Source organism: Pipistrellus hanaki (genome assembly GCF_964339955.1).
Source record: "Pipistrellus hanaki genome assembly, chromosome: 7".
Lineage (NCBI taxonomy): Eukaryota > Metazoa > Chordata > Mammalia > Chiroptera > Vespertilionidae > Pipistrellus > Pipistrellus hanaki.
Genome location: NC_140509.1, coordinates 14947439 through 14969447, shown reverse-complemented (window position 1 = coordinate 14969447; position 22009 = coordinate 14947439). Strand labels below are relative to the sequence as shown.

General features: G+C 43.7%; 1 protein-coding gene across 3 annotated transcripts in view; it reads left to right on the top strand.

Annotated features, from left to right (window-relative positions):
- Positions 1–3318: 3318 nt before the first annotated feature.
- The window catches only part of RCAN2 (regulator of calcineurin 2), a 223897-nt gene continuing 205206 nt past the window's right edge, over positions 3319–22009 (top strand). Inside the window, exon 1 of one of the 3 annotated variants that reach the window (XM_084889845.1) lies at positions 3319–3801. In XM_084889845.1, coding sequence (XP_084745971.1) covers positions 3567–3801 — 235 coding nt within the window. In that variant the 5' untranslated portion in view covers positions 3319–3566. Of the gene's footprint in view, positions 3802–3972; positions 4278–22009 lie in introns of those variants that run through there. The other 2 variants (XM_084889847.1, XM_084889846.1) reach the window with 2 other exon arrangements.

Here is a 22009-nt window from a genome sequence, read left to right as displayed (position 1 = left end):
TTTGGTGTAACGTCCAAGGCACAGAACACATTCTTACAATACAAACCAGCAATCATGCTGTTTAATATTTACCCAAATAAATTAAAAATATTTCCACAAAAAAACCTGCACAAAAATGTTTATAGTAGCTTTATTTATAACTAAAGGCCCAATGCACGAAATTTCTGTAAGAGTAGGACTTCCTCCTCCCCATCCCCACCCAGCTGCTGGTACCAGCTTCCCTCTGGTACCCGGGACACAGGCTTCTCATGCAGCCCTGGCTTCATCCTGAGATCATCTGGAAGGACATTGGCCTAATTAGCATATTATGCTTTTATTATTATAGGTTGCCCAAACTCGAAAGCAACCAAGATGCCCTTTAGTAGATGAATAGATAAGTAAATTATGATACATCCAGACTATGGTATATTATTCAGCACTAAAAACAAATGAACCATCAAACCATAAAAACACATGAAACTTAAATGCATATTTCTAAGAGGAAGAAGCCAATCTGAAAAGGTTACATACTGTATGATTCCTACTATATGACATTCTAGAAAAGGCAAAACTATGGAGACAATGAAAACATCAGTGGTTGCCGGGGGGTGGTGGGGAGACAAGTATGAATAGAAGCACAGAGGATTTTTAGGGCAGTGAAACTATCCTCCAGGAGACTGTAATGATGGATATGTCAGTATGCACTTGCCAAAAATGTAAACACTTAAAGTGAATCCTAATGTAGAAAATGGAGGTTGGTTGATAATGCAACAATGGGAGCTATTGTAACATAGGTGCCACTCTGGTGCAGGGTGTTGACAATGGGGTAGGCTATGTGTGTATGGGAGCAGGGGCGATCTCTGAAACTTTCGTTCAGTTTTGTAGCAACTTTAAACTCTAATAAGTAATGTCTATAAAAAAAAAAAAAAAGAGTACTTGTTGGGGCATGATCATGTTAATTTTTTTGTAACAGCCACAGTGTTGTTGTGGGCCAGGCATTGTGCTAAGTGCTTTACACATATTACTTTACTAGAGGCCTGGTGCACAAAATTCATGCATGGGAAGGGAGGGGTCCCCTCAGCCCAGCCAGTACCCTCTCCAATCTGGGACCCCTTGGGTGATGTCTGACTGCCCTCTCACAATCTGGGACTGCTGGCTCCTAACTGCTCACCTGCCTGATCACCCCTAACTGCATGCACCCCCCCCCCCCCACTAGCTTGATCGCCCCTAATTGCCCCCTGTGCCAGCCTGGTCAGCCCCAACTGCCCCCTCTGCCAGCCTGGTTGCCCCTCACTGCCCCCTGCTGGCTGTGTTGCCCCATGCAGCCTGCTGTTCAGTCCTTACTGTGATGGTGTCCTAACCAATTTACATATTATCATTTTATTAGTATAGATTTAATCCTCATACTGAATCTTGTTTTCCTAACTTTTAAAAATGTCTACAATAAATATATTACTTCTATCAATATAACCAGAAAATTTTATTTGTAAACATATATTTACCAAGTGGATCCTATTTAAAGAAAAAGCCTTAAAGTTGGTAAAGATTCTACCAATTACTAAGAGTGGGATTTTGTTTAAAGAATGGAGGATGTTTTACTCAGAGTGAGGGATTTGGAGTGAGTGAGACATGAAGGCCATCTTCTCATATTTAAAAGACAATCAACTGGAAAAGAAATTGGACTCTGTCTCCATGGCATCAGAAATTAAACTAGATCAATGATAGGAAATCCTAAGAAGGCAGGTTTGAGCTCAATAATAGGATGCCCTTTCAAACAATTGTATATATTTAAAAAAAATACCATAGACCCTCATTATCTGCAGGGATATGGTCCAAGATCTTCCAGTGAATGCTCTAAACCAAGGGTGGGAAACCTTTTGCTGTCAAGGGCCATTTGGATATTTATAACATCATTCATGGGCCATATAATATTATCAACTTAAAAATTAGCCTGCTACATTTGGTCAAACATGTAATTAACTCATCCCTAATGCCTTGGCAGTGCCAGACCAAATGATTTTGAGGGCCTTATATGGCCCATGAGCCGGCCATTCCCCACCCCTGCTCTAGACCATAGATATTACTGAACCCTATATACACTATACTGAACCGTATATAAACTATCTTTTTTTCCATCCATACGTACACACCTATGGTAGAGTTTAATTTACAAATTAGGCAATTTCATGGAGAGATTTGTTCTTATAGTTGATCTTAGGGACCTCAGTGTTAAAATTTTTTTTTTCTTTCCTTTCACTTTCTCACTTAGAGAAAGTGCTTTACATCTCTTTGGCATATCTGAATGGTGCCAGCATCTCTATTTTTGCACTTTGTGGTCCTTGTTAAGTAGAGTGAGGGTTATTTGAACACAAACACTGTGGCACCTTGACAGTTGATCCGATAACCATGCTGGCTACTATAAGCATAACATTGGGTAGGGTATACAGCCCGGATACACTGGACAAAGGGATCATTTACATCCGTGGACAGCACAGAGCCCACTAGCAGATTTCATCAAGCTACTCAGAATGGCAGACACTTTAAAACTTGTGAATCCTGGTGTTGTTTTTTTCTGGACCCTCCCACTTAACATTTTGGAACATGGTTGACCATAGGTAACTGAAATGGTGGAAAGCAAAATGGTGGATTAAAAGGGACTAGTGTAATTTTTCGAAATCAGCTGCTATTTCTGTATTTGTACATTCAGCAGAAGTTTGGGAGAGCAGGAGTCTAGGTTCACTTTCAACTCTGAAATTCTGTCTTTATTTACATTAATGCAAGTTAATCAGAGAGAAGAGCTAAGGTCTACCTTTTGGTGTCTGTTTTTTTTTTTTTTTTCTTTTGTGTTTTTTTTTTTAAAGGATGCATTTCTTTGTGAACCTTGGGGAAACAATGTGTTGTCTGAGCAAGTGAAGAATAATTGTGAAGTTTATACATTGCTTCAATCCAATATTAATATTGTTTTTGGAAACAGAAAGGCATAAAAAGGAAAGGAAAGAAGGCCTTGGTTATGCAGCAATGAGAAAGATGACAGAAAACAAAACTGACTTAAATCTATTCTTCATTTCCTCACTCAGGTTTCTCTTTCTTCCATTCCCCACACTTTCTCTATTATGATCTTGGACATTTTCCTGCCAGCAGACTCAGCCCTGCCCATATGGTGGCCCCCATGAACCCCGGGCTTCCTCCTGAGTCTGAATGGCTTTATTTTGTAAAGCAGAGACTTCTGCTGGGGTTACACATGTGGAGCAACAGATCTACCCTAGATTCTGTTTCACATGCAACCGTTTCCTGTATGACACCAGCTTCCCATTCCTCGGGTCACGGGCTCTCACACAAGGGGAGTCCTTGAAGCCCTTCTGTCCCAGGTCTGGTGGCTGCCACTCCTGGCAGAGCTGCGAAGCCCGCGCGCAGGGCACCTTCAGCCACGCGGGCGGGGCGGGCGCAGGGCTCCAGCCAGAGGACGCCGGCGCCCACCACGCAAGAACCCCAGGACCTTCCAGGGGTTTTCGGACGTTTCCTCAGTTAAGGGAGGGGTGAATGGGCTGGCTCAGTCCGTTCCTAAGAATCTCTGGCCAGGACGCCCTATGCACAGTTTGCTCCTCGGCCAGTTTCTTCTGCCCAGTTCCACCCTGCGCCTCGGAATCAGCCCCCTCCCCAGTTCCAGTTCCAAGCCCCCCCTCCTTTCTTCTCTCCCTCCCCGGGCTGGGACCTTGGGAAGCCCCTCCTGGCCCAGGCCGGACTCTGTGCACAGGCTCCTGCGCTGGATCCCCAGCGGGTCTTCGCCCCCGCAGCTCCCTGCCCGCGCCCCGTGGAAAGAAGGTAAGGGGCTGAGAGGGCGCCCGGAGGTGGAGCGTGGGGGGCCGGGCAGGGCTCCGGCGGCTCCGGTGGGAAGAGAGGAGAAGAAGCCAGGAGGGGGCTTTCGGTTTCCTGGGGTCTGATTGGAGGTTGGCCCGATGAGTCGGAGCTGGGGGCGCGCCCATCCCCGCTGGCTCCTGCGAGAGCCACCGCTCGGCCCCTCCCCGGAGCCGCTTTGTCCCGGTGCCGGAGGCGGAGGTGGTGGAGAGGAGCGGGCAGGAGGCAGAGACCCCGGAGGGACGGACCCGACACGGGAAGGCAGGCGGGGCGCGCGGCGCACGGCCCCCCGCACCCAGGCCCGCGGGCACCACGCCCGCCCTGCGCGCCCGCACCGGCGGCAGGTGAGCAAGCGGCGCCGCGCCCGGCAGTCCCGGCCCCCGCCCCCCGCCGGCCGCCCATCCTCCGTCTCCGTCTCCGCCAGCGGCGCGGACGCCCAGCAGGTCGGTTATGTAACGGCGCCGGCCCGCTCGCCCCTGCACCGGTCCCGCCAGGGCTGCGCGGGGCGCCCCGGCCAGGCCCGGGACCGCAGTCGGGGGCGGGCGAGCGCGATCCGGTGAGGGCACGGGCAAAGGGGGCGGCGGGGGTAGGGGAATCTCCGGATCCCTCTACAGGCCCCCCAAGGCGGCGGGGGTGGGGGGACCGAGGTCTCCCTTGCCCCCTTGCTGGAGGGCGCGGGTCTCGGAGAGCCTCCTCCCCATTCCTAGTGGCCCCGGGCTTTGCCTTCTCCGGAGCAGCAGCAGGTGCGCGAGTGGCGGGTAAAGAAAGAAAGACGCCCGCGGTACCAGGGACTGAGGTGTGGAGAGGTGGGGAGAGGCCGGGGGCCGGGCTCAGAGAGCCAAGGACAAGCCCGGGAGGGAGGCTCCTCTCCCGGCGCTTAAAGGAGAGCTCCAGGCAGGACGGAGGTGCTCTGAGGCGCAGCGGGAATTGTCCTCCTCGGGATTAGCGGGCTCGGGTCATCTAAAAATAACTCCAAGTTGGAAAAGTGCAATAGAAGGGAGCGCAGCGTGCCGAGTGCGCCCTGCCCGTGGGATGCTTCGCTCTGGAAGTCACCCACCACCGGAGGGAGCAGGCAGATCTCAGCCGCCTGATCCCTCTGCCGCCTCCGGGTCTCGCTGGTTTCCAAGGTGTCTCGGTTTGACTTTTAGTTAATGATTGATTCTCCAAGGCGCTGCCGTCTTGTTCTTGTCCCAAAAATAAACGACGGAGCAGAGTGCATGCTTTAAATCTCCTCAGTGTCCCACAGACTTGTGCAATGGATACTTCAAAAGCCAAAGCTTTTTTTTTTTTTTTTTTTTTTTTTTTTAAGTATTGTATTCCTAAAAAAGAAAACCAAACCAAAACAAAACAAAACAAAAAAAAAACACAAAAGTTTCTGGGCTTGCTTTAACATCCAGCCCCGCACCTGGAGAGGAAAGGATGCCAGAGCCTTTCAGCCCGCCCTTCTCCCTCCCTTCAGCAGAACCACACTTAACCTGTCACACGGAGGGCAACTTTGGGGAAAGCAGGACATTTAAAATAATGTAAGTCAACTTCCACACATATTACATCAACTTCAAAACACCGGACAAATGCATCGCAGGCACCAGGCAACCCTTGCTAACTGCCCACTCCATTTTGGGGACACAAGGGAGTTGGAACAACCTGGAAGCTAGGAGGAAAGGATCACGAAGCAGGTCAGCGCTGGCGGATGAACAAGGCAGGGGAAGTGGACATTTGGCTGCTTTTCAGTCCACACATAGATTTTCTTTAGCCTCGTAGCTATTAAGTACCATCCGTCATTGAGGCTGAAATGCAAGGTGCACTTTGCTTTCAGATCCACTGCAAATCAGATCTGCATTAACTGGTCACCTAGTGCCCGAGTCCAGTTGAATTTTGTGAGGGGCGGAGAAAAAGTGTTCTCAAGGAAAGCTACAGAATGCCAAGAGCTTTCAAAATGCCTGTGTGCACAGAGCCTGCAGAATCCAACCGAGTCTTGGAGGGCGTGGCAGTCTCCAGGGAGGAACATTCAGTAGGCGTAAGTGGAAACTTAAGAGCTTTGTCATTAGCAGGTGGATATCACACACTTTTAAAAACCACTGGAATAATCGTTTGCAGCTGGTCATATATACATTGCAGAAACTAGGTTTGCTGAGACCAACTTTGAGAGCTGCTGTGGTCTCGTTTCCCATACTGCCTGTACCATCCACTAAGCTAATCAACAGCTGTTTGTCAGCCATCCACTGTGCGCCAGTAGGCCCTGCGCCAGACACTGAATGAAGGAGGCCCAGGCCTTTCAGAAATCAGTCTCACAAAAAAGGATAAGAAAGTAAGTGATAATGATCAGCCTGGTGAGCGTCTCATGGAAACAGGAACAGGTTCAGTGGGCGCCCAGGGAAAGAAGGCTGCAGAGAATCCGGAAGAGCCTTCAGAGTTCTCATGTAGACTGGATCCCAGTAGGCACTAGGGGTTCTCAACGGAAGGGAGTTGGCAGTCCACTTTGAGGGAAAGGTCATGTTCAAAAAACACGTAGGTGTTCTGAAACGGGGAGGTGGTAGGGGAGTTTGGCAGGGGAGGAGGGATTTCAGTTCGCTTGGGTTGTGACTAGAACCTAATGAGGAGAAGCCGGACGTTTTTATGGGGAGAGATGATCTGATCTAATTTGTGTCTTGCAAAAGTAACTTTGGAGGTGTTGAGTAGGTGGGATTGTAAAGAGAAATGAGCTCAGATTTCAGACGACTAGAGGAGATGAATTATGCCTGAACCGGGGAGAATAGGAAAAGAGAGAGATCTACAGAGAACCATTTCATAGGGACACTCAATGGCACTAGGTCACCAAGTGATGGTGGCGTGGAAGGATAAGATGCCTAGATACCTTCAGGCTTTTAACTGGGTTAGAAATAAATAGAACAAGTAGGTTTGAGAAAGATAAGGAATTTCAACTGAAAGCTTTTCTTCTAAGATCAGGAACAAGACAAATATAGCTACTCTTACTACTTTATGCAACATAGTACTGGAAGTACTGGTTAGAACATTTAGGCAAGAAAAAAAAATTTAAAGGCATCCAAGTCAGAAAGGAAGAAGTAAAATGTCTCTATTTGCAGATAACACAATATTATAAATGTTATATATAGAAAACCCAAAAGACCACACACACACACACACACACACACACACACAGAATTCAGTCAAGTTGCAGGATACAAATCGATATACAAAACTTAGTTGCATTTTTATACACTAATAATGAGCTATCAGAAAGCAAAATTAAGAAAACAATCTCATTTACAATTGCATCAAAAAGAATAAAATACCCAGGAATATATTTAACCAAGAAGTTTCAGTACACTGAAAACTGTAAGACTTTATAAAATAAAGAATTTGAAGACTTTATAAAATAATAAATTGAAGAATCCATAAATAAATGGAATAGTCCATGCTAATGTTTTGGAAGAATTAATGTTGTTAAAATGTTCATACTACCCAAAGCAATCTACAGATTCAATGCAATTCCTATTAAAATTCCAGTGGCATTTTTCACAGAAATAGAACAAACAATTCTAAAATTTGTATGCCAGCAGTGAGGGAAAGGAAGGCCCATTCTTGCATGAATCTTCATGCATCAGGCCTCTAGTATATATATAAAATATATATGTAATGTTATATATGTGTGAATACACAAACACACACACACACACACACACACACACACACACACTCTAGAGGCCCAGTGCACGAAATTCATGCACTATTAGGGTCCCTAGTGGCTGCTGCTGCCAGCTGGGGCCTCCCTTCCTTCCCTCCCCTGGTCAAACTCCTGGATGACCTCCTGGTTGAAGGGACAATTTGCATACTACTACACTTTTATTATATAGGATATGGCAAAACCATTATGTTGTATACCTAAAACTAATACAATGTTATATGTTAATTGAATCTCTATAAAACTGGGTAGGGGAAAGAAAGTATACAAGAAAGAGTAAGTTTGAGAAAGATAGGGAATTTTGACATTGAAGATCAAATGAAAATGCTCAGTATGCACTTTCATTTTTCAAAGCCACTTTTATTTTTAATTTCTTCACTCCTGGTGCTAACCTTCTACTCACCTTACCTTCATTCCTGAGACTGTTAGGGCTGCCTTTGGAGAAGAGGAAGATAATTTGATAGCAAGAAGTTTTTTTCCATCTTCTTTCCCAAAAGTGAAAGGATTAACTGTCATTATCGGTACTAGAAGTTGTCATAGTAAAAATAATTTCAATTATGATAGTAATAGCTAATGTTTATTTAGTGTTTATGTGAGCACAAGGAGTTAGAGCTCTACCTAGATTCTCACATTGGATTCTCAAAATGACTTTATGAGGCAGACACTGTTGTTATTCTCATCTATCTAAATAATAAAAGCCTAAGCAACCAATTACGGCAGAACAACTAGAATAACTGGTCACTAGGATGCACATTGACCATCAGGGGGCAGATGCTCAATGCAGGAGCTGCCCCCTGGTGGTCAGGGGGGCTCCCACAGGGGGAGCGCTGCTCAGCCAGAAGCTGGGCTCAAGGCTGGTGAGCTTAGCAACAGTGGTGGGAGCCTCTTCTGCCTCCAATGACAGCGCTAAGGAGCAGCAAGCAGGCGGACAGTAAGGAGCATGGGGTCCTGAACTACGAGAGGGTGCAGGCCAAGCTGAGGGACACTCTGTCCCCAGTGCACGATTTCGTGCACCGGGCCTCTAATATATATATATATATATATATATATAAAAGTTTAAGCGATTGTTCGACCATTCAAACGTTCGACTGTTTGTTCGACCAGCAGCTATGACATGCACTGACCACCGGGAAGCAGATGCTCAATGCAGATATGAAAACATGAAACAGACTGATGCATCTCAGAGGGAAGGGGTCAGGGGGGAGGGCGGGAAGAGATTAACCAAAGATCTGTAGGCATACTAGAGGCCTGGTGCACAGATTTGGGTTGAAACTGGCTCTCCGACATCCCCTGATGGGTCCGGGATTGTGAGAGAGCACAGGCTCGTCCTCTAGTATACTTGATAAGAAACTCAAGGGAAATCGTAAGTACCATATCTAGGCTGCACAATTAGGAAGAGGTGCATTAGGGTTCAAGCTCAGGCAGTCTGACCTGCACTCTGAATCACCAGTCAGAATTAACAACACTGAAATAATTCCTGTTTATCCCAGAATTTTTTTTTTATTTTTTATTTTTATTTTTTTTTTACCCTGTGTTTGAATGATTGTGGCTGATGCTGTAAAAGAGAACAGACTGAGTCAGGAGTCCTGGCTCTCATCTGGACTCACACCTGATTTGTTGTGTGACCTCTGCAAAGTCAAGGCCCCTCCCAGGTTTTCCTTATTTTAGTAAATCTGTCACTTGGAAAAGAGGCCGACCAGATGACTTCTTACCATCCCTATTCTTAAGTTCTCGCATCCTATATCTTAAATTTTATCATTGATTTGGGTTAAAATCACGCTTGCCTGGTCTCTTTTAGAATAGGAATACTTCCAAGAGGATTGACTCAGACGGTGGCCTGTCCTTAGCAGCTGATGCCCACTAGTCCCTGGTGCATGTGCCCCTGAGGGTGTCCATGTTGCGGGAGCCTGCAGTTCAGGGAGTGGAAACCAGGGTGGGCACTAACGTGGAGGACCCATAGTCAGGAATCAGTTTCTTCGTTTTAGACATGTCACTTGAATTCTGTGAGACTTTGTTTTCTCATCTCTGGATAGTTGGAGTGATAAATACATGTGTTGTAAGGTTGTAAGGAGTGAAACAGATAACATAAAACAGGCACAGCACACGTCTGCCTCATCGAAGGTGCCTAGTAAATGGAGTCCTCACCCTTCACCCTCAGGGAAACAGACACGCCCAAAATAGCTCAAACCTCCTACATTTCAGAATGCCCACAGGAAAATACTGTTTGTAGTCAGGGTGGAAAGGGTTTTTATTTTCTCAATCTGATTTCTCCAGACTCAGCTCACTTAAAACAAGGATGAGACTCAGGGTTTCTAAGCTTTGGAATGTATGCAGAAGAAAGTATTGTAAGGGCGGCTGTTGGACAAAAGAATTGTGCAATTGGAGAGCTATATCCTAGTGTTTATTACTGTGGCTTTAGTTCTTCGTGGGAATAACAGCTTTATTGTTTCAAGTGATTGAGACATGCCTACTACAGGATATTCTACGTTCTTTGATGGCATGGTCTGTGCCTTAATACTGCTCTTACAGGGTTGGGAATACTGCTCTTACAAGTATAAAAAGCGTGGACTTGGCATGGAAAGGCCTGGATTCCCTTTCTGGCATGTCACTTCCCAGCTATGTAACCTTGAGCTTCCCAGTGATGTGACAGCCCCGGAGCTGGCATTTGTTGAATGCTGCCCCTGTTGAAGACGCTGTGCTCAGCACGCTGTGTACCTTATCTCATTTAATCCCGACAACATGGGGGTATTATTGTCACTATTCGCAGATGAGCATGCCCTGAGGATCAGGTCTCTGGGTTGAACATGTCTTATCTGTACAATTAGGAGAAGAACACTTGACCTCTCCACCTTACAGAGTCATGGGGCTGAAATGTTAGTCTGCAAATGTGCACTCATAGCCACAAAAAGGAACACTCTGCACAGATGGTAAGGATGATTGTCACCGTAGGGACCTCCCAAGAGGTCAGTTACAGTTGGGCCTGGTATAGCACCAGGTTTTCAAGGGGAGGGAGGTCCACTGTATTTATAAGACGTTTGTGGAATTCATTCACAAGCTATATTTCCTTGCCCTATTCTTTGGTAGTTTGTCTTAAGATACCTGTTGATTTCAAGGGTAACTTGAAATCAGTACCAGGACTCCACTAGGCTGGGCCAGGAGGAGACTGACCAGGAAATGGACCTGCGTCTTCCTGGTGAAAGGCATGGTTCACAGGAAAGAGGTAGCTGCCAGAGAGGTTACCTCAGTATAAACAGAGAAGGCTGAAGGTCAAAGCCAAGGTTGAGGAAGGCATAGGCATGATGTAGAATGCAAGATGTCATCCCTAGGATGTACATCAAGTGTGAACAACATGTAGGTTGTGGAGTCTGCAGGAAAATAAGTGAGCCTCTGCCTTGACTTTTTGAATGGCTTCTTGGATGTATGTGCTTTCTATAAAATATTTGGAAAACACAGAATAGTATAAAAAGAGAAAATTAAAATAACACGCATTAGTATGAGCAAATGATAAATTACTATTAATATATTTTTTATTATTTCCTTTCAGTCTTTTTTATATGCATGTATTTGTAGAATTGGGATCATCCTATGTTTAGAATTTCACCAAACATTTTTAAAAAAATATATTTTATTGATTTTGTACAGAGAGGAAGGGAGAGATACGGAGTTAGAAACATCGATGAAAGAGAGTCATCGATCAGCTGCCACTTGCACACCCCCTACTGGGGATATGCCCTCAACCAAGGTACATGCCCTTTACCGGAATCGAACCCGGGACCCTTCAGTCCCCAAGCCAACGCTCTATCCATTGAGCCAAACCGGTTTCGGCTTCACCAAACGTTTTAACTAACTTCCATATACGTGAACAATCTTTGTGAATATTGTTTTCAGTAGCTGCTTGCATGGCATTTCCATGTGGGATTTTACCTAATTCATTTATCTCCTCCCCTATTGTTAGACATCTAGATGGTTCCCAAATCTCAAAAATACCATAAAATAATACTTTAATGAACATCTTTGATCATAATTTTTTTTTCTGTATTTTAGGCCATTTTCTTAGGATAGATTAATATAAGTTGAATTATTGGCTCAAACAGATGGTGGACCTTCTTAAGACTTTCTACATATTTTTTAATTGTCTTCCCAGGAGATTGCAGTAATTAACATTCCTGCTAGCAATTGCATGAGATTATGGGTCTTGCCTCCACCCTGCTAGTAAGCACTCTTTTTGGTGAAGATAAGGGGTGGCTTGTCTTAGTGCTTTCCAGAAATGACCTCCCTGTGGAACTGTTCCTGCTTAACTGTTGCTTCAAAGCGGCTGAGCTTTCACTGTGGGAGTTGAAGATGGGTGGGGTAGCTGTAACATGTGTGAATGAGTGTTTGTAGGAGAGTTGTCTTCAGTGGATTAGCTTTTCTTCTAGTAGTTCTGTTATCAGAGGTCTGGTGTATGGATGCCATGGGCTGTGTGGGGGTGACATCTGTCATTGCAGCCTGTTGAACTACTAAAACTGACTTAAATGAGGCACAATGAAGCAGCCTCTGCTTACATAAGAACTGGTTCCATTTGCCTTTCAAATCTTGAAAAATATTAACAACAAATACGTGTGCTTATTTGTGTTAGTTCTATGGCTGCTTTTAATTGGTTTTGACTGATTCCCCTTCCACTGATGGCAGGGCCTCTTTGGCAAGAGTTAGGTAGATATCTCGTTATGTCTTTTTCACCTTCCACAAAGTAAGATACAATGCAGAAGAAACCATTTTGAATAAATAACTAACATAATCAACTAGAATCTCTTTAAAAATCAATTGAATGGTCATTATTCTAGAATTTTAATTTGATGACTATTCAAATTAGTCTTTCCAAAAGAGTCTCCGCATTCATTACTAGGCTACTATCAACTGAGTTGATTGCATTGACTGACTTATTGAGGTAAACAAACAGCCAATTTGAATTATTTCCCCCCACAAAATTATCTGAAAGACAGGCTAAATTGATATAACTTGTTTTTATTTTTTATTTTTACTTCTGTAGCTGTTAAAGATAAAAGCCTAGTAATGGAGTCTGGCCAGCTTAAATCAGTCTATCTGATCTTATACTTTTATCTTATACTTCTCTTTTGAGGCTTAATAATTAGTCCAGAAAAAAATTATTTATTTGATCATCATGACAGGTATCATCATGACTTTCTATATAGAGTATGTTAAGCTCAGATCAGCTAATGGTAGTTCAAACAAAATTGTATTTGCTCAAGAGCAAAGTCTCAACCTTGACAAATGAAAGCAAAATACTAATTCATGAATATGTTACCTTTTTTCCTGCTATGGTCATTAAAGATATGCCTTTGATCTTTTATGATGTACAAGCAACCTTTTATGAAAAGGTTAAGTTTTGGTCAGGGAACATATTCAGCAACTGACACCATAAATATGTTTATTTGGCATCCTTAATTTTATTTGGCATCCTTAATTTTATTCGTGTTCTGTCTCTTGGTGACTTCTGCTCCACACACAGCTGTTGTTTGCATTAAACTTCAAATTTGACAAGGTGACATTTAGGTGAAAGCTCTGATTTGAAATATAAGCATAGTAGATTTCCAAAGCGTAGTTTCTAACCGTGGGTCTAAAGACCCCAGCTCATGGCTACTCCATGGGGATTCTTGACTCACACCTGGAACTTGGTTTGGCTTTGGTCTCCTGAGATATCATGGATGGGGAGAGGGGGTCGCTTTTTTCATTCTGGTTTGCAGCCACACTGGGAGGTGTGGTGTCATTCTGGAAGGTTGAGAAGGTTTTCACAGCCTCACATCTGTGCAGATCTATTTGGAAAGGTTGTCTCCAGGGGGAAGTGAGATAAATGGAAACCTGAACTTCTCCCCTCGGCTCCCCAAAATCCAAATTAATTTTGTATTCAAGTATACAACCACTTCCTTGAGGCTGTGTGAAAACTGTTCAGACCATCACCTGGAAACTGAAACTTTGTGAAATTTGGGGTGGCTTTAGATAGGCTCAGTTGTGTGCTGAGAAATCATTAATGGGACATAGGACAGGCCACAGGGGCCCTGTGAGAAAACCCAGATGAACAGGTGGAACTCTGCTCCTTCATACTTCTTTTTATTCACCTACACAGTTCCTGGAGGCCACAGAGCAAGTGCTGTAGTGAATGACATTGTATTATTCATGGATTGGCCTAAAGGGTCTCCAACTATGGAAATCTCCAAAGACAGTACCTCCTCATGAGGCTTCTAGTTTTATTCTTTAAAATTGCTTTTAAAATGTCACATTTAAGCATAAATATATATATAACAAAGGCTTTTGTCTTGGGTGAGAAAGATCAAATTTAATACTATGCTTTCAATCTTCTCACCTTTAATTGAACCTCTTCCTCTTTTTTCTTTATAAAAAATATATTTTTATTGATTTCAGAGAGGAAGGGGAGAGAGATAGAGAGAGAGAGAGAGAGAGAGAGAGAGAGAGAGAGAGAGAGAGAGAGAGAGAAACATCAATGATGAGAGAGAATCATTGAATTGCTGCCTCCTGCATGCCCTACACTGGAGATGGAGCGAGAAACCAAGGCATGTGCCCTGACCAGGAATCGAATGGTTCATAGGTCAATACTAAATCACTGAACCAAGCAGGCCAAACTGAACCTCTTCCTCTTAGCTCAGCGGTTTCCATGTCTTCATAACTGTACCTGGCTATTGTCTTACAATTCAAGCCACCATGTGATACTATGAGAAGGTTATTTTATATGAACAAAATTAGAAGTACCGTAATGGATATGAGTGAAAACTAATCCTATGTACTTTGATGACAGTATAAATTTCATGAGTATCTTATAGGAAAGAAAATTCCGAGACTAATGAAGGTCAGAGACCTTTACCTAGCTGGTATTTGGGGCTGTTTCCAGTATAGCTGGCAGTTGGTTTTGGTAGATTTCTCAACTGATTACCATAGCTCCCTTTCTGCTCCCCCACCTCATCTACCATGAGCTCTCTTTGAATTATTTTGTGTGATTCCAGATTTTGGCATAAGCCTCTGAGTGTGAATGGAGACTTTCTTTTTAGAATCTGTTCCTATTCATTTTCTCAGACACCCTAATCTCAATGATCATAAGGCTTTTAAAAGCTGAAGTAATACTTCTCTCTTCCAAAAGAAAGGAAAAGAAGGAAAGATATCGATACTTTTTCTACTACTACTACTACAAAAAAAAAAAAAAAAAAAAAAAAGGAGTGATTTTCAGGTGGTAGAATATAAACACCAATATAAAAGATAATTTTTTTAATTTAAAAAATATTATTGCTGAAGCTGGTTTGGCTCAGTGGTAGAGCGTCGGTCTGCGGACTGAGGGGTCCCGGGTTCGATTCCGGTCAAGGGCATGTGCGTTGGTTGCGGGCACATCCCTGGTAGGGGGTGTGCAGGAGGCAGCTGGTCAATGTTTCTCTCTCATCGACGTTTCTGGCTCTCTCCCTTCCTCGTTGTAAAAAATCAATAACATCTAGTAGAGATGATTATCTAGTTTGTGAGAGATCATCAGTGAGATAGTAGTTTTCTTTTAATTCAGGTATAATAATTTCTCTCTTTCTTTCTCTCTCTCTCTCTCTCTCTCTCTCTCTCTCTCTCTCTCTCTGTTTTTTCTTTTTCTTGATCAGGCCAGTTCTTTTAATGATTTTCCAAGTATTTTCTTGCTTTGGAGTTTCTATGATAGACATATTTTTATGCATCCTTTATAGTATCTTAATCGTTGATTACTATAAACAAACCATTCCTATACCTCTTTTATCATCCTAGGATTGCTAACTGTTTATTTTTAAGACCATATGCTAATGTCACGATGAGGTCATTCTTCTTACACTGTAGAGTTTCTGTCAGTGATGTCTGTTGTTGATCATGTCAGTGTAAATGCTGCCAAATATACACCTTTCTTTCCCTAATTGCAAATTAACTTTTTTATGGTTACTTTTTAGAGAACCCCGGGAGAGCAATAGAAATAATTGGAACATGGCTATGAGAGACCAGATATTATTTCTTCAGCTTCCTATTCTAATAAATAATTAACCACCAAGTTGCTTATAAATAAATCAAAAGCTTTATAATAAACAACAAACTAAGGAGCATTTGCCTACAATTTACAGATATAAAATGTTATAGAAATGCTAGACATAATAATAATCAGAATGAAAAATGTTTTTTAATGATAACTAATTTAAAGCACATTGCAATTGTGTAAAATCATACTTGGACTTTCTCCTATCTCTGCTTCTTGAAATTCCAGTTTTCCTTTAGGTTCTATCTTTTCAGGATTTCCTCAATCCTTGAACTCTCAAAGAAGCCATTGGTCTTTTTTTCAACCTATATGTATAGCACATACATAGTCTAACCTTTATATCTCATTCACTCATATATTCATTCATTTGTTTGTTCATTCATTCGTTAATTCATCCCTACTATGTACCAGGTGGTCTGCTAGCCACTGGGGTACAAATAAACCCAGACAAACAGAGTCCCTGTCTTTAGTAGAACTGGAGTCCAGTAGACTTCAGCTTCCTATTTACCTACACCTGTTCTGTGTGGTAAGTGCCCTGAGGGTGAAGACCACTCATTCATCCTGTGACCCCCTGCTACACATTAGAAAGGCTTCTGGTTTGAAAGGTCTCCGAGTCTGTCCAAAATGAGTGCATCAGTTACTCTTGGGTAAGGGAAAGGAAAACCTTAAGCTCAGACAATCAGAGGAGATGCTATATGGCAGCGTATTTATCCTTAGTTCTTTAGTATTCTGATGAATTCCTAGGAAGATTGTGGAGCACTGGAACCGGACTGGACAGGAGGAGATAACTTTATAGCATGTGGACACAAATATAATGGACAGCAGTGTCTGAACTTCCCTCAGGCAGGTGTATTAAAGGCTTCTGTCTCAAACTCACATCATTTTGAAATGCTTCTGTTTGGAAAGAAAGTGTATTCTTTCAATCAAGGTGCCTTGTCAAAGTGCCTCCTCTTTTGGGGAGCTTAAATGTAACGCAACTGGTCTGGAATAATAGTGGCTATTTCTTTAGACTTCTGTAGAAGCAGCTGTGATAGGGCTTCTCCCCTCCACAACTAACAGTCAGAGAGTCCCGAGAAAGAATTCTCAGTTATGTGCGTAATGAATTCACCTCCAACCTGACTTTTCAGGTGACCAGGTACTAACAGGTGGTTGTCCACCTCCCTTTAAGATGTGTGCCAGGTGCTAGAGATGAGATGTGGGCCTAAACTGTGTTGACCATGTGGAACCCCCCATGGTCAAGTGGGGCCTCTCTCTGTTGGAACCTGGGCTGAAGCAGAGGAAAAAAGAAATGGCTAGAGGTAAACAGTTTGGGAGCAATGCCAAGTGCAGGGGAAAGGCTAAAGTCAAAAGCAGCCTTGGATTCTCAGGCAGGTTTTTGCGGTTATTCAATTCCGAACCATACACGTGCTTGTCAGGGCTTTCTGAGGATTTTCTGAAAATTGCTTTAACATCAGCCTCTGTGAAATAAAGGGTTTTCAGATATTACCTGGGCCAAGAGGAAACATTTCCAAAGCGCCTGGGAGAGTCTTATGTGGAAAATCAAGAAAGTCATTTTCATCTGGTATTTGTCAGAAATTGAATAATATCACCTGAATAAAACAAATTCCTGGTAATCCCCAAGTGTCTAAAATAACTCTCTGCTTTACAGAAAAGAAAAAAGGGTATTAACACAATAAGGCAGATAGGTTTAACCAGAGAAAAATAAGCCTTGGCTTCCCCTGAGGGTGTGGGGGGTTTGGGCATATCGCTTCTTGAAAGGAATTCCACACTCCCCGCTACTTCCCCCTTCATCCTGTGCCATTTTTCTTCAGCTCCTCCTTTTTGTAGCTTTTCTTTTGTGGGTCATGGAACCCCCACCTGGGAAGCACAGTGATTTCATAGCGTTCAGCTTCCCCACCTTTCACACCGTGTGGATGCCTTTGACCACCTCACTTTCCTGAAACCCACTCCCTCTACTTCTGTGAGGATTCTCCTCCTTATCCTTCCTCCCCTTCTCACTTTTCAAGCCTACCATCTCTTCACTGTTTCAGGCAGCTGGGGCTGCCATAACAGAAGGCTATAGACCGAGTGGTTTAAACAACATAAACAACAGAACTGTATTGGAGGCAGAGAGGTGCTTTCTCTGTGACCTTGTGTGACCTCTAGTGCCTGTGGAGGAAGAGGGAGGAAGAGAAGGAGAGAGACTTCTTCCTCTTATAAACTCACCGGTCCTATCAGATTAAGGCCTTACCCTTATGGCTTCACTTAATCTTAATTTCCTCCTAAAGGGCCCATCTACTAATGCAGTCACGATAGAGGTTAGGGCTTCAATATAGGGAACAATTCAGTCCATAGCATTCTGCCCCTGTCCCAAAACATTCATGTCCTCATAGGCAGAATACATTCATTCCATCCTAATAGCCCCCTGAGTCTTAACTCATTCCAGCACCAACTCTAAAGTCTCAAGTTCAAGTCCTTATATCATCTAGGTCAGATCTGGGTGAGGCTTGATGTCAAATCATTCTGAGGCAAAATTATTCTCTCGCTGTGAGAAAATAAAGTAGATAAGTTATGTGCTTTCAAAATAAAGCTTTGGGGCAGGCATAGGATAGACATTCCCATCCCAAATGGGAGAAACTGAAAGGAAGAGATGATGTTTCTCAAGCAAGTCTGACACCTAGGAAGGCAAAGTCCACGAGATCTTAAGGCTCAAGAACAATCATCTTAGGCCTAATCTTGGGCCCCCTGGGGGCTGGGTTTGGTCATCCCCATGGCTCTGTGGGAGGCCCTGTCCCTTTGGCTCCATGGGGTGCAACCCTCTTAGCTCTCTAGGAAGGCCTCCCCCATGTGGCTTTGCCAGGCCCAGCCCTCCGAAACCAAGGAACAAGTAGCCTTCTCCTTGAGCCAGTGATGAGGGGGGCAACCCTGCTGATTTCTGAATCACCTTCAGGGTGATTCTTGTCTTTTCTGAAGGATAAAGCATGATTATTTAATAGTCTCTAAGAAGAGGGAAGCTTTCTTTCTAGCTCTCCTCTTTTCTTTCTGAGCTCTCACCAGAATCACCTTTAGCATCTACATTTCTACCAACAGCCTTTGCAGGGCAATCTCAGGTTTTTCTAACATTCACCTCCAAACCCTTCCAGCCTTGACCCATTACCCCATTCCAAAGCCACTTTCATATTCAGTGTATTTGTTACAGCAGCTCCCTACTTCTTGAAAGATAATTTGTCCATGTCTTCCTGGGCTGCCATACCAAATTCCATCATCTGTGTGGCTTAATTGTCTCATAGTTCTGGCCGCCGAGAAGTCCAAGATCAAGGTGCCAGACAATTTGGTCCCTGGTGAGGGTTCTCTTGCTGGCTTCCAGACAGCTTCTTGCTGTGTCCTCACATGACCTCTTCTTTGTGCATGGGGAGGTGAGGGTGAGGAGGGAAGGAGGGAGGGATTTCTCTTCCTCTTCTCAAGAGGCTTCTGAAAATTGCTTTAACATCAGCCTCTGTGAAATAAAGGGTTTTCAGATATTACCTGGGCCAAGAGGAAACATTTCCAAAGCGCCTGGGAGAGTCTTATGAGGAAAAACAAGAAAGTCATTTTCATCTGGTATTTGTCAGAAATTGAATAATATCACCTGAATAAAACAAATTCCTGGTAATCCCCAACAGTGTCTCAAAGACTCCCTGCTTTACAGAAATGAAAAAAGGGTATTAACACAATAAGGCAGATAGGTTTAACCAGAGAAAAATAAGCCTTGGCTTTCCCTTAGGGTGTGGGGGGTTTGAGCATATCGCTGCTGCTGCTGCTTCTTCTTCTTCTTCTTCTTCTTCTTCTTCTTCTTCTTCTTCTTTTTTTAAAATATTTTTTTTTATTTTTGATTTTTTTACAGAGAGGAAGAGAGAGGGATAGAGAGCTAGAAACATCGATGAAAGAGAGTCATCGATCAGCTGCCTCTTGCACACCCCCTACTGGGGATATGCCTGCAACCAAGGTACATGCCCTTGACAGGAATCGAACCCGGGACCTTTCAGTCCGCAGGCCGATGCTCTATCCACTGAGCCAAACCGGTTTTGGCTGAGCATATCGCTTCTTGAAAGGAATTCCACACTCCCTGCTGTCTGTGTTCTTCCAACTACTCCCCCTTTCGTCCTGTGCCATTTTTCATCCACTCCTCCTTTTTGTAGCTTTTCTTTTGCAGGTCATGGAATCCCTGCCTGGAAAGCACAGTGATTTCATAGTCTTCAGCTTCCCCACCTTTCACACAGTTTGGATGCCTTAAATTCACTCCCACTGCTTTTTGAGGATTCTTCTTATCCATCCTCACCCCTTCTCACTTTTCAAACCATCTTTCAGCTGGGGCTGCCATAGCAAAGTGCCAAAGACAGAGAGACTTCATTCAGCCTAATTGCCTTGTAAAGGCCCCATCTCCAAGTATAGTCAATGTGGGCCATAGGGCTTCAACATCTGAATTTTGAGGGAACACAGCTCAGTCAGTCCACAGCTCTTCTTGCAGAACCCTCATGATAGCTGTTCAGGTGGTCTTCCCACCATATCATCCTCTCACTCTTAGCTAAGCTGCTTGGGAATTTCATGAAAATGAATTTCTGATGATAGCACATTGCTGCTTCAGCAACACTCCTTATTCCTGGCATGGGCCAGTCAGCTAGAAGCAGATTTTATGTCTGTGAAAGGTACGCAGCAATATGGCCTCACCTTACCTCGCTCCTAGGTGTCAATCTGGACTACTGTAGTTTTCTAAATGTCCTCCTCCCTCCTCCCTGCCCCACTCTTCCTCATTCATGCATTTGCTCAAGATTTTCCCTTAGCCTGGAATGTTCTCCATGCCCTCCTGGCACTTTCTCTAAATGTCCTTAGTCTCCTTACCTTCTGTTCTCTCTACTGCCTGCTCCTGAGTGATTTCTTGATGCCAAGCCCTGGAGGTGTGGCCCAGGGAGATCACATTGTCATTTAAGCTATGCTCTTCTGGAAAACTGGAGACTGGGGGCTTAAGTGTGGCCCTCTTATGCAGCCCTGAGGCTAGTCTTATGGAGGCTTTTCATCTCTCTGGGCTTCCAGAGGCCACACTAAGAGCTCTGCTCTGGGTGCAGATCCCCATATCTCATTATATAGAAGAGGCCCTATGTTCCTATAGCCTTGTTATCGGATTGACTGACTTCACTCATTTGGAACAACCCCCTGGATTTCTTTTTTTTCCCAGGAGACTTATGAGTTTGGAGTGGGCTAGGACCAAGGTTGAGTTCCGAATTCCCCATTCATTCAAGAAATTCTAGTGATTCTCTACTAAGTGCCAGATCCCAGATCCTATGCTGAGTTCTGGAAATGCACTGTGAAGAAAATAGACACTCCCCAGCGTTTGCATAGTTCATTGGAAAAAGGCAATTAAATAATTATAATACAGCAAGATAAAGGATCTGGTGGGGAAGTAGAGCATGATGGGGAATTTTATCTTGGAGTTAACATTTTTCAGTGATCTATTTGCTGCCTGGCTGAGCACTGGGGAATGAAGTGTGGAGGGTCACAGACAGGTATGTCAAAGTAAACTAAGACAGGCACTACAAAAGAACTATCAATGGACTTCGTTAGTCATAGTTGAAGATCTAAAATATAGCTTATATATTACAGAAAGTTACTATTTTAAAAATATATTTTTATTGATTGCAAAGAGGAAGGGAGAGGGAGAGAGATAGAAACATCAGTGATAAGAGAGAATCGTTGATCGGCTGCCTCCTGCATGCCCCCTACTGGGAATTGAGCCTACAAATTGAACCTGGGACCCTTCAGTCCACAGGCTGATGTTGTATCCACTGAGCCAAACCAGCTAGGGCCAGAAAGTTACTATTAAAAGGAAGTCCTTATGCATCCATCCTTAGAATTTATATATGTGTGATTTTATATAAGGAAGCAACCTATTTTCTCTTAAATGTAAATTTCTATAGAAGTGTTTGCGATTTGGACTGTATTTTCTCAGAGAAACATCATAAATTATGACCAGGTCCTCAGGCTAGGCCAAAAGGCTATTCTATGCATGATGTATCTGAGATAAAGTACTGGATTTATGGTGTGAGATATTTATAAACTGTTTATATTGCTGTGGGAAAATGCTCAGAATTCCAGGTTGGAATACAAGCTAGCACACTTTTCCCTCTGGTCTTCACGGGGAACACAAGATTTCCTTTTTCCCACCCCGTTCCCCTTACTGAGCACTCTGAACACTTCCACCAGGTGCAGGTCCCTGGGACCTATTAATAGGATGGGCTGTGGTAGAGGTAGGGGCTAGCATGTGATAAGAGGTGTGTGTGTGTGTGTGTGTGTGTGTGTGTGTGTGTGTGTGTGTTTGGTCATTGATTATAGAAGAAGACTCCAGTATTGTTTTAAGTGGACTATCTAATTGACTCCTTACAACACACCAGAGGATGGTACTATTGTTATTCCTGTAAGATGCTGGTGTGTTCCCAGGC